The sequence below is a fragment of the Mesoplodon bidens genome (assembly GCF_964165515.1).
Source record: "Mesoplodon bidens genome assembly, chromosome: X".
In the NCBI taxonomy this organism is placed as follows: Eukaryota; Metazoa; Chordata; class Mammalia; order Artiodactyla; family Ziphiidae; genus Mesoplodon; species Mesoplodon bidens.
Window position 1 is genome coordinate 100,356,922 of NC_138163.1, and position 12,688 is coordinate 100,369,609.

The 12,688-nt window shown below is 34.7% G+C and overlaps 1 protein-coding gene across 7 annotated transcripts in view; it reads right to left on the reverse strand.

Moving 5' to 3' along the window:
• Positions 1–12,688, reverse strand: part of KDM6A (lysine demethylase 6A) — a 208,524-nt gene that overhangs the window by 28,305 nt on the left and 167,531 nt on the right. For all 7 annotated transcript variants that reach the window (XM_081222345.1, XM_081222344.1, XM_081222350.1 and 4 more), the window contains 6 exons: positions 8,640–8,769; positions 7,089–7,194; positions 6,078–6,283; positions 3,958–4,022; positions 3,810–3,884; positions 3,134–3,282 (listed from right to left, as the gene is read on the reverse strand). In XM_081222345.1, the coding sequence (XP_081078471.1) occupies positions 3,134–3,282; positions 3,810–3,884; positions 3,958–4,022; positions 6,078–6,283; positions 7,089–7,194; positions 8,640–8,769 (731 nt within the window). The remainder of the gene's footprint in view (positions 1–3,133; positions 3,283–3,809; positions 3,885–3,957; positions 4,023–6,077; positions 6,284–7,088; positions 7,195–8,639; positions 8,770–12,688) is intronic.

Below are 12,688 nucleotides of genomic sequence, written 5' to 3' on the forward strand. Positions count from 1 at the left end.
AGAGTGAAATGATAACCTACAAAATGGGAGCAAATACTGCAAATCATGTATCTGATAAAGAATTAATATCAGAATATATAAAGAACTCTTGCAACTCAACAACAAAAGGACAAACAACTCAATTAAAAAATGAAGAAAGAACTTGACAGTCATTTCCCCCAGAGTAGATATACAAATGGACAACAAGCACATGAAAATCAAAACCATAATGAAAAAACATGTCATATCCGCTAGGTCAGCCATAATAAGAAAAAAATGGAAAATAATCAATGCAGGGGAGGATGTGGAAAAATTGGAACTCTGCACACTGCTGTCAGGAATGTAAAATGTTGCAGCTGCTGTAGAAAGCAGTTTGGAAGTCCTCAAAAAGTTAAACACAGAATTGCTATATGACCCAGCAATTCTAATTCTAGGTATATAACCAAAAGAAGTGGAAACAGGTATTCAAACAAAATCTTGTACATGAATGCTTACAGAAACACTGTAGTCCCAACAGCTAAAAAGTAGAAACATCCCAAATGCTCCTTAAGTGATGAATGGATTAAAAATGTTCTATATCCAAAAGATGGAATATTATTCGGCCATAAAAAGAAATGAACCATTGATACAATATGGATGAACCTCAAAAACATGCTAAGTGAAAGAAGTCAGACACAAAAGGCAACATATTGTATGATTCCATTCGTATGAAACATCCAAAACAGGTAACTCTATACAGCCAGAAAGCAGACTAAGGGTTGCGAGGGGCTCAGAGGAAGGGGGGAAATGGGATGACTACTTAATGGGTATGGGGTTTCCTTTTGGGCTGATGAAAATGTCTTGGAACTACACAGAGGTGATGGCTACACAGCACAGTGAATGTACTAAATGTGACTGAACTGCACACTTCAAAGGGGTTACTTTTGTTATGTGACTTTTATCTCAATGAAGAAAAATGTAGTTGCTCTTGCCATATCCTGTCTGTGCACACCACACCCTGACTCTTCTATATATCACAGTATAATGTGAAGACAGTACTCTTAATACTTACAACTGTCTCTTACCACAGGTAGATTGCTGGAATTGTCCATGGCATGGACTCTAAATAGAATTTACCTCTAATTAAAACTAGAGATGTTGGGACCCCATGATCTTACTAAAAACCTTTCAGGATAGAGCCTGAGAGCATCTCTAGTTTAGAACATAGACTGATCATAAAGTCCATTAAAGCAGGTAACATACCTATTTAGGTAACTCCGGGAACGAAGTGTTTACCCCATGAAAAAGTATTCAAAATAATTTTTAAAAACTGAACGGAACTAATTAACATTTCTTCTAATACCAAGTTGTCTAATACAGTAACCACCTGAAATACGATAATGTGAACTGAGACGTGCAGCAACTGCAAAGTACATACTGGATTTCAAAGACAATATAAAAAGGTGGGGGGGAAGTCCCAATAATTTTTATACTGATTACATGTTAAAATGATAATATTGAGATATATCTGGGTTAAAATTAATTTCACCTATTTCTTTTTATATTAATGTTACTATAAAATTTTAAGTCATATATGTGACTTGCATTATATTTCTACTGGACAGCACTACCCTAAGGGAATTCTTCAGAGAATTCTTTAACGTTGCATAGGACACTTCTGAAAAACTAATACCCTGTATATAAACCAACCAAAAAAAACCCCAACAGTCTAGACACAAGTGCCAAAGTGATCTATCAAGTTTGCTTTCCCCTTGATCTGTAATGAAAAACTGCATTCTTTGATGTAGGGATAATACTATTTGCATAAAATAATTCAAATTGATGAGAGAAAATTTCGGTTGAGATGAATCTTAATAGAACCAGTCCAATACTACATGCATAAGAAAAATGAACTCTAGAGAGTTCGAATAACTTGCTTAGCATTTACATTGGAATCTAAATGACAGAGTGGGGAGTAGATAGGTCTTCTGCCATTTATTCCAGAACTGTTTCCACTTTATCCAATTATGGATAAAATATCACAAAATTAGGCTTCCAATGGCCTGAGGACAAAAACTACAGCCTAATCCTGGCTGTACATTAGAATCCTCTGGAGAACTTTTTTTTTTTTTTTTAAATATGGATGCCTGGATCCCAATCTCCAGATATCAGTCAACTATATATTTTTTAAAACTTTACCAGAAGATTCTAATGAGCAGCCAGAACCGGGAACCACTGACCTACGTTACCCAGACGCAAGCATAGGCCTATCCTGAAACAATTTTTTAGCTACAATTAAATAAGCAGGTAATTAAGAAGGAAGCAATCTGTCTTCAAACCATGGCTACTTCAAGTAGCAAACAAGCACATGAGGGTGATATGCTGCCTGTAGGCACTGGTACAACTGAACTCGTTATTACCAACACCCATCCTAATTGTTAAATATTTTGGACATCACCCTGTGAAATTTCATGTCAATTAAAGGGAGCACAAAAAAAGATGATACATTAGTATCAGACAGAATTTTAAGTCTAAAACCAATGTAACTTCATTTTACAAATGGAGAAAAAAAAAAAGACCCAGAGAAGAAATGTGACTTGCCAAAGTGACAAGCCTATTTAGTGGTAAAGTCTGGACTAGATACTATGGTGAACCTAGTAATGTCTCCACATCAAGTGTCACTGTAAACTGTACACTGTAACCCAATAAGACGATTGCAACCTACACCTTCTTTTTAAAATGAAATAGAATGGAATCGATTAGAAAATGTATTGTTCTATGAAACTGTTTTTGTATACATACATGTGCACTAGGTCATAATATAAAATATATTTCTTATTGTGATTGTGGTAAAAATAAGTTTAGAAAAAACCGTCACACTGCAGTAGATGGGATCAAAAATAGTCTTTAAGTCACAGGGACTTATTTTCCCTGGAGTGCTCCAATGACCGTGCTTCCAGATTACACTGCTATTATTTCAGGGATATTATATTTCAAAAAAGATACTACCAAGTGGAAAAATCTTAATAATCTGAGCTCAGTTAAAGAGCCAAATCTTGTAATAGAAATAAGCCTTTCAGTTTCATTCATTATAAATGGAAAGAATCCAGTTCTCTTTTTCATGTTACACATTTTGATCAATTTGTGTGTCAATATGTTAGTTCATAAAAGTTACCTGGTGTTCTACTTCCTGGAACTCTCATGTATAGCTGAACTGTGTTCATACCCAGTATGGTATGACCAACGTGGCTTAGAAGATTTCCTGCTGATACGACACGCACAAAAGCAGGAAGTTTAGTCAGCTCATGTAGCTGTAACTTCCACCTGCAATGAAGTATCAGATCAAGAGTGAAACCCTGCTATAAATATTTGTAGAAGTTAACCATTTCTTCAAAAACCTTGTGTTCCAATCAGAAAAACAATCAAATCTATAAATATTTTACTTTTGCATAGGAAACCCTGGAATGCTTAAATTTTTTAATTTTGCAAAGAAAACTTCCTAACAAAAAGAAGCATAAAAATTATTAAGTAAATAAAAGAAAAAAACTAACTTCCCTATTTTTATAATTGTTGTATAATTCTATTTTATAAATATATTTTATATAATTATAAATATAATTTTATGGTTGTATAACTACATATAGAAGAGTCTTAATGAAAATTTGTACAAGAGTTTTAAGTCAAAGAAAATAATTACAAAACCTAGCAAAAATAATTTGGCTAAAACTTGTATATCAACTTAGAAAAATGACAAGGAACAAAACAGAAGAGGAAGTTGTAGACAATTCTCAGTCTTGCTAATAGGAAACCTCTTTGCATCAGTTCACAGAAACACTACTATGAAGACTTACTTTTTGTCATCAGACAGGTCAATGTTGGTCCCAAACTTTATAGTTTTAAAGGGTCCTTTCCTTCTCCTCCCAGAACTTAAAAAGAGAAGTAATATTAGAAACATGCCTTTTAAACAGAAATACTAAGTGGACATTACAAACGACTTACTTATCTGAAGATGTAGATTCATTATCTGAGTGGTCTTTATGGTGACTTCTTTTCTCATTTTCTTCCTATAGATTAAGCAAGAAGCAATCCAGTTTAGTATGTATTCTACAACCAGATATCCTTTCCATCATACAATTGAAAAGTTTACATATAGATCAGTGGTGTTAATCTACAGACCTCTTTCACATGAAAATTTCTTCGAAGACCACATTAAATAGAAAGCCAAGAAAAGTCAAAGCTCACTGGCATGGTATCCAACCTCCTCCATCGGCCACAAAGTTATCCTGAGTTCTTCCTTAGTAATATTCTTCTATAAGGGGAAAAACTAGAGATTCTCATTCTTGGCCCATTTTCAAGAGAGGAAATTTAATGAAAGTTGAGAGGCCTAAGAAGTGTCAATCTTGATTATAAATTTCCTAAACTAACAGAGGTGTGTGCATGTGTATGTAGCTATATATGTATGGAATACATAGGGAAGGGGGGAGGGTAAGATGTTCTCTATTCTTTATTACAGACAAATGGAAGAAGTTCTTCCTGGGTTAAATCTTTTCTTTCCCCCACAATGAATTATACATGAATGATAAACATTTACAACATTATTAAGTAAATTAAGGGTTGGATAAATATAGGTGCTTTTCAATGAAAATATTACTATTATTTATGATTTCTGTGTCACAGACATGGTATCTCTTAATACTGTCCTACGATTTCTGAGTTAACTATACTTAGTGACATTTTGGCCTCCCTCCTTCTAAATGTATATGTTTTTTAAACATTTGTCAAATTTTCCACACATAACGGTCCATACTTCCAAGGCACACAAGAAATCACTGTTTCTTTGATTATGGATCCCTTTCCATTTAAGTACTGTGCCTCTCATCTTCTTCTTCCAAATACTCCTTTGATGATCTCTGAATCCTGCTTACTATCTATTCTTTTCTGACCATAATACTACCACAGAGTTGAAATATCTCAAAAGTCTGAACCAGAGAGACTTATATGGACAACAAATTCACTGCAACTCGTGAAAGATGCAGGATAGTTTTTACTAAATGAATTTCTCTATAGGATATGGGGAGTGGTAGTAAGAAAGGAACACAAAATATATGATTAGCAGGTACAAATGTTGCCTTGATTGAAAATGTGAACTTGGGGCAAGATTTTAAACAGAGATAAGCAAATCTAATGAACTACAAATTAAAGACTTGCAGGTGCATATTAAATTTCAGCTGTGGGATATGTACAGAACAACTTAGTACAGATAAGTGTTTGAGTAATACATTTAATGAACTCACTTTTATGGATGTTTTATGTTTACTTCATAGGAGAATTCAAAGTTCTCATTTCATTGCTGAAGGATTTTAATAATGCCTCATTGCTGAAAGTCCTATGAGTCTTTTAATAATAATCCTGATTATTTTTCAAAGTTTTATTCTTTTATTTTCTGTACATTTTGAAAGAATTTATGCCTCTCCTGGAGTTTTCTCTTTCAAACCGAGATACGTAATGCTTCCTGGGGGAGTTATATATCAGATAATACTAACCTGGTAGAGTTTAATGGGAAGGAATAAGACAAGGGACTCTGCAAGCATAAAGCAAACTTAAGATTTAGTTTATCGTCTAATATCAGTGGTTCCCAATCAGCGATAATTTGGCCCTGCAGGGGTCATTTGGCATGTCTGGACACATTTCTGATTGTCATAACTGGGATAAGGGTTAAGGGGTGTGCTATGGACATCTAGCAGGGAGAGGCCAGGGATGCTACTAAATATTCTACAATACACAGGACAGCTCCCCACAACAAAGAATTACCCAACCCAAAATGTGAATAACGCCAAGGTTAAGAAACCCTTCTCTAAACAGAAATATCCCAGAAATGAGGGAGACATCTCACTAGACAGTAACAATATTTATCAACCCATAGGTTTGCTTACACTTAGTAGTAAGAGCAAACTGGATAGCACTTATAAAGAATGTTATAAAAATAATAATAATAAACTATTTTATGTAACATAAAATGAGATGTTTATAAAAGGAAAGTGCCCTTTCAAAGTAAACTATAAAATAATAAAAAAAAATGATCTCCAAAATAAACTAATCTTCAGGAAATAAATACTTACTCTCAATGATTCCTGGAAAGAGGAGGCCTGGTACTGTGCATATTTAGCAATTGTAGTATGAGATCGATTACTTTCACAGTGCCAGATTTTCTTCGTTCCAGTGGGATCCCAGTTTTCATCTGCTGGCTGCAACAACTGTGTCCTCACTTCCACCATGTGTTCATTGTTAGCTTCTACCAAAGTTTTGGTAGAGAAAAGTCCCAGGTCTTCATAAATAAATAAATGTAGTTAATAAATAAAAATTATATTTGGAATAATATTTTATTTTTTTAACATCTTTATTGGAGTATAATTGCTTTACAGTGTTACTTTCTGCTGTATAACAAAGTGAATCAGCTATATGCATACATATATCCCCATATCCCCTTCCTCTTGCACCCCCCTCCCACCCTCATATATACACTACCAAATGTAAAATAGAGAGCTAGTGGAATAATATTTTTAAAGTGTTTTTTTTTTTTTTAAGAAAAAAAGGAAAATGTTTCATGGTGTTCTATCCAATCCTCCTAAAAACTAACCAGGAACTCTGCACACCCTGAGCTTTGTGCCAGATTTGCACAACCATACGCTGAAGCCCTGGACCTAATCGTCATGCCATCAACAGAGGGAGAATAATCAAGGGGCCAGGGGCTAAAGATTCACTTGTTTATTCAATCTCTGCAGGTGACAGGAACCACTTAGGGGGCTACAGTACTTATTAGTAATATCAAATTTTACCTATATTTTATCTTAAAAATTTCTTCTATTAGTCAACCTAAATCATAATTATAATTATATAATTGGATGAAAATAAAAGCTAAATTAAAACACCACCAGTTAATTTAACCATTATCATCGTATCTTCACGTTATGGATTAAAGAAGTAATAAGTACTCTTTCTCTCACACACATATTAAAATGAAAATGTGAAAAACTACAAAAGAATAGAAAAAAGTTTCTGCCAGTGCTTTAGAAGTTAATAGACAGTAAAGGAAATATATACACTTTTCCTTTTTCTTATTTAAAGCTTACCCAACTTAAGAGCTCCAGCAAGGCCACGTATTACTGTAACAGGGTTGTTTGGATTTGTACAAAATTGGTGTAATGGAGGAAAGAAAGCATCACGTTTATTTTCCAACTGTAAAATTAAAACGTATTGTTAGAGCTCCATAAAGCAGATCTTTTAGAAAATATTATGCCAAATTTATATTCATTATTTACTGCAATTTAAATAAATAATACATCCTATGTGTCGTTATTCCTATTTTATGTTTTATAGCATTTTATCACTATGTCTTTTGATTCTAATTGTAATTAGTAACCACGTACATTTCTCTTGTCCATTGTATCTTGAACAAAATACGTGGGAGAGATACAGAAGAAAGTCCTATCACATGCTACAATGTGGATGAATCTTGAAGACACTTTAAGTGAAAATAAACCAGTTACAAAAAGAAAAATTGTGTATAATTTCACTTATATGAGGTATCTAAAGTAGTCAAATTCATAGAGACAGAAAGTGGTGGTTACCAGGGGCTGGGGAGACCAGGGAAGAGGGAGCTGTTTTTTAATGTGTATAGAATTTCAGATTTGCCAGATGAAAATGTTCTGGAGAGCTGTTTTGAAACAATTAGAATATACTTAACACTATGGAACTGTACACTTAAAAATGGTGAAGATGATACATTTTATGTTATGTGGTTTTTCTCTTATCACAAAAGAGAGGGGAAAAAATCAGCGTTTAAAATAATATTACCAAAATGAAAGCAGGCTGAAGAAGACAACCCGTAAAAGATAAATAATAATTTTGCATTTTCCCCCCCTCAGACCTCAGTATAAAAGTTTTATTACATATGTATCCCAGTGCTTCCCTTACATACTAAAGGATTAGTATGATAGACAGTTGGCCCCCTAGAGGGTGAAAATAGGGTGAAATCTCCAAAAACACTCAATAGTTTAAAATTTCTTCATTTGGGGTAGAAGTGGGAAGATGGAAGGAAATGGGGTAGGAGGACCTATTTCAGAGAAACATAAATAAGAGTTGCTTTGACTGAACTCTTATCAACTTCCTATACCACATGTCTAAATGTCCATTAAGTAAAACTAATCCCCAGTTTTAAATAATCTATTAAGCTTTTTAATGACATATTTATTATCACATTTTATGTTCTCGAACACTTTTTTTTGAAGGTAAATATCTTTTTTATTTTGGTAGATGTATAAAACAGAACGAATGTTAAGGTCCTTACAACTAGTAGAATGCAGATTTAAAACACAGCTTACTCAAAAAGAAGATACACTTTTAGGTAGTTTTTGCCTACATCTGCTCAAAATTGGGTGCAGTAAAAAGTATTTCTCACTACTGTAATGTAATCGCAGTTAACAGCTGAGAAGGCACGTTTTAAATGCTATTACAAAATCTTTTTGAATACATCATTTTTTTCCCCGAAACATTCACGCTGCTGCCAATAATTCTAAAGTTTCCTAAAGGGCATCCATATTGATTTAAAGCAAGATCTTATGAAAGACAGGTAGGTGCAAACACTGGTTTGATTTACTTCTAGTCAGTCAATTCAGACTCACATAAATACTAGGTGTAGGTGGATTCAACTTGTCCTTTGGCAAGGGAGGGTATGGTGAAGATGGTGGTCTTGGAGGCGGACATTTATCCAATAAAATGCTACTGTTAGATAAGCCATTTTTACCTAGATTCCTTAAAAAAAGAAGAAGGGAGAATAAATCAGCTGTACATTTATTTAGAAAACAGAAAAAAAAATCCTGAATTAGGTCCTAATTAAATTACTGGGTAGTTGCACAAATCCATGAGATTTGGATTGACCAGGAAAAAACTGAGAACAATTATTCATTTTAGTAATTACTTAGCTTGATTCCTATATCTCCCACTGAAGAAAAGTAATAGAAGATACTACAACACACGAACTATTGATGACATTTCCTTATTTCGTTGGTAATTTTCCAATATATTTTCTTTACCTGAAGAACAAACACAAACTCCAATTTCCTCTCCACCAACTTCCACCATCAGATTCTTTCCATTAAATGTGAAAACAATAACTTGACCAAAAAAGGTCTAGGTAATAGTAAAAACAGAATATATCTCTCTTTCTATGTCTCATCTCAGTAACTATAACTGGAATATCTTAGTGACAATTCTCAAACCTGAAAAGACCTTTTTCCCTTTCTTTTCTCAAATGTTGGAAAGAATTTTCCGTGTAACTCCTTGGCAAAATTCAGCAAGACTCCAACCTACTAAATTTTACAGCTAATTATACCAATTTTTAAAATGAGGCATATAGTTGCTATCCATTACCTGACACTCTATATAATTATTACTTACTAGTATTTGGTGTTTCTTTTTCTTTAATGAAGGTATCATGTTTGTTAAATTACAGATTATTAAAATATGGTAGAATTATTCCCAAACTGCAATTCTTTTAGTGTAAGAAAGAAAAAGAAAGATATTTCCAATTTCCTAAAGTTTCTACCTAACTCAGAAAATCAGCGAGATATAATTTTGAGCTTTCACATCATTCCAGAGTAACTAACCTACCTCACCCAATTATTACACGTTCAAAACTACTCATTACATTAAACTATCAAATACTCTTAATATATTAAAATTTCAGATAAGAATTTGAAAACTGTAATTATGGTAGGGAGTTTAAAACTTAATAATTTTATTTACTGAAGAAGGAACTAGCAAATTTGCATCATAAATAATAGAATAAAGGTTGAATCAAAATTAATTTTCCTGGGGGCTTCCCTGGTGGCGCAGTGGTTGAGAGTCCGCCTGCCGATGCAGGGAACACGGGTTCGTGCCCCGGTCCGGGAGGATCCCACATGCCGCGGAGCGGCTGGGTCCCGTGAGCCATGGCCGCTGGGCCTGTGCGTCCCGAGCCTGTGCTCCGTGACGGGAGAGGCCACAACAGTGAGAGGCTCGCGTATCGCAAAAAAATAAATAAATAAATAAATTAAATTTCCCTATTTTGCTATGTTTTTCTAGCAGTGGAATTTTGTAGCTTTTGTAGCACTGGAAAAACCTTACAAATCAGCCTGTTTTGGTTGGCTCTAATGAAAACTAAGTCTTGAAATTTCACTGTTACACACTTTTGAGATGTTACACTATAGCATCACGGTGACCCTTTTTAAATTTTCTCAACTTAAGTAAAAACAAGAGTTCAAGACAAGTATCAAAGAATCAATTAAGTTTAAAATAACTTTTTTTTTAAAAAGTACGTGAAAATAGTCATTAAAGTGAAATTTTAAGTTCCACTAACATTTAAGGTTTAAAGGTTAAATAAATGAATATTCTACTCATTACCAGCTTTCAATATATCTCTCCACAAAGTAGGAGTGCCCTGTACATTTAAAGATAGACATGACATCTAACCTCTTAAATTTAGGTATAAAATTGGTATTAACTTATAAACTCCACGGCAGTAGATAATACTTGGGCTGGGACTAGTAAAGAAACAATTCAAATATTATCATTAAACCAATGTCAAGATAAAACATTCACTTACAATTTCCACATAAATAATTAAGCTTTCATGCTGAATTGTGTATCTACCACTCTTCAACTTTAGAATTTAAACAAAATATGACTCCAAATACATAAAATTTGTTTGCCAGAGCAGGAGATGGATGTACTGTACAGTACTAATTAATATTTTAAGGAGTTGGACCAGGTATTTTAAGGATATGGACTGAGTATTAAAACTATACCATAAAAGAGCATCTCATGCTAGTTAAACGTGACACAAAAATTTAAGCTTCTACAACATTCTGGACATTGAGAAATGAGGCTAGAAAAAAGGGTTTGATTGATTAGCAGAATTCTGCTTCTGTCATTTCTACAATTCTGTAACAATTAAAAGAAAAAAGCAAATGAGAAAGTAAATAAAACAAAGAAAGCTGTCGCTGCCTTTATTTTAAAATAGAAAAAAAAAAAGTGAGGCATGACTAAGGGAGCTGAAATTGACTCAGCCATTGAATGTCGCAATTACAATTTTTAAACAAAAAAGAAGCCAAAGTATTGTAACTGCCTTCTGATGTATAGCATTGACCACAAAGATGAACCCAACAAAAAGTCAGATTAAAAATAACGAACACTTTAAAGACTAACCACACATGCGAAAATAAGAGGGTAGGGAGAATGCACTATGCAATCAAACTGTATCTAGCAGTTTCTTACTGTATTTCAAACATTGATTCCCTGCCTACTGAGGTCAAGTCTGGAACAAACAGGAACCTCCCTTAAGGAACTGATGTAGGTAGCTGTCTATATAGTGACTATAACCTTTTTCCACTGAAAATGCTAATGCAAAGACAGAGATGTGGATAACAGGAACAGACTTTATCTTCTGAACACGTAAATGTCCAACACTTTATAATACTTCAAGCCAAATAATGAAACTTTAATACAACAATCCAAAGTGGAGAAAGGCATTAAAGTTAAAGAAGCAGGTGCTGGAAAGGATTTAGACATTATCCCATTTTAAATCCTTTTCTCCCATCTTGAAACTCTTTCCCTGAGCAAAGTAGAGTAAGAAGAAATTAGTCATTGCCCAATTACTTTAAATTTTGGCTTAAACTTAATTTCAAATTCACCCTCATCATCTGGTAGAGAAATGAAACCGTGCCCTGTAGATAAACTGACCTACACTTTAATTATCTTTCATTATCAAGTTCCCACACCAGAAACATCAAGTCTCCTGCACTTATGTCACTTTCCCCTTCTAAGTTCTGGACCCCTGACCAGCTCAGGACACCATCAACAGAACAGAAACGGCAAACAACATGACACATACCATTTGCCACCTTGACTTTTCTCTAAGGCTCAGGAGATTTTTATCTCCAGTTTATCAGAGCATTTTTTTCTTGTCTCTTCATTAATAAACTGAGGCCTGAATTTACTGAAATAACCCAAGCAACCCCACAGGTCTAGTGTTTTGATGTATCTAGCTACTACAAATTGTCTTTAAGAGTTAAGAGCTGAAAATAAATCTCTAAAAATGTACTTTAGGGCTTCCCTGGTGGCGCAGTGGTTGAGAGTCCGCCTGCCGGTGCAGGGGACACGGGTTCGTGCCCCGGTCCGGGAGGATCCCACATGCCGCGGAGCGGCTGGGCCTGTGAGCCATGGCTGCTGGGCCTGCGCGTCCAGAGCCTGTGCTCCGCAGCGGGAGAGGCCACGGCAGTGAGAGGCCCACGTACCGCAGAAAAAATAAAATAAAAATAAAAATGTACTTTAAAATTCTGAAGTCAACGTTTATATACACCTCAAAACTGAGATGGAAGAGAGTATGATCTTTAACATATTAAACACCATCACACCTAGTTACCCACAGCATAAGACTTTAGTAATGAAAACTTAAGGTAACTGCTACTGTATACTGTTTGTAACTTGTACCTCCATGGGACTCTTTCTGACAATATTCTTCCAGAATACCCTTAGGTCCCATACGGTCCATGATGTTAGTTTTGGACCGCTACATTTCCCCCTATTTTCTAGCAACTTTCCTGAGACTACAGAGAATAGAAGAGGGAGGAAGACCCTGCTCCAGCAGAATGGCAGCAGTACGACCTAGGAAATGGGACAGAGGTCCCAGCAG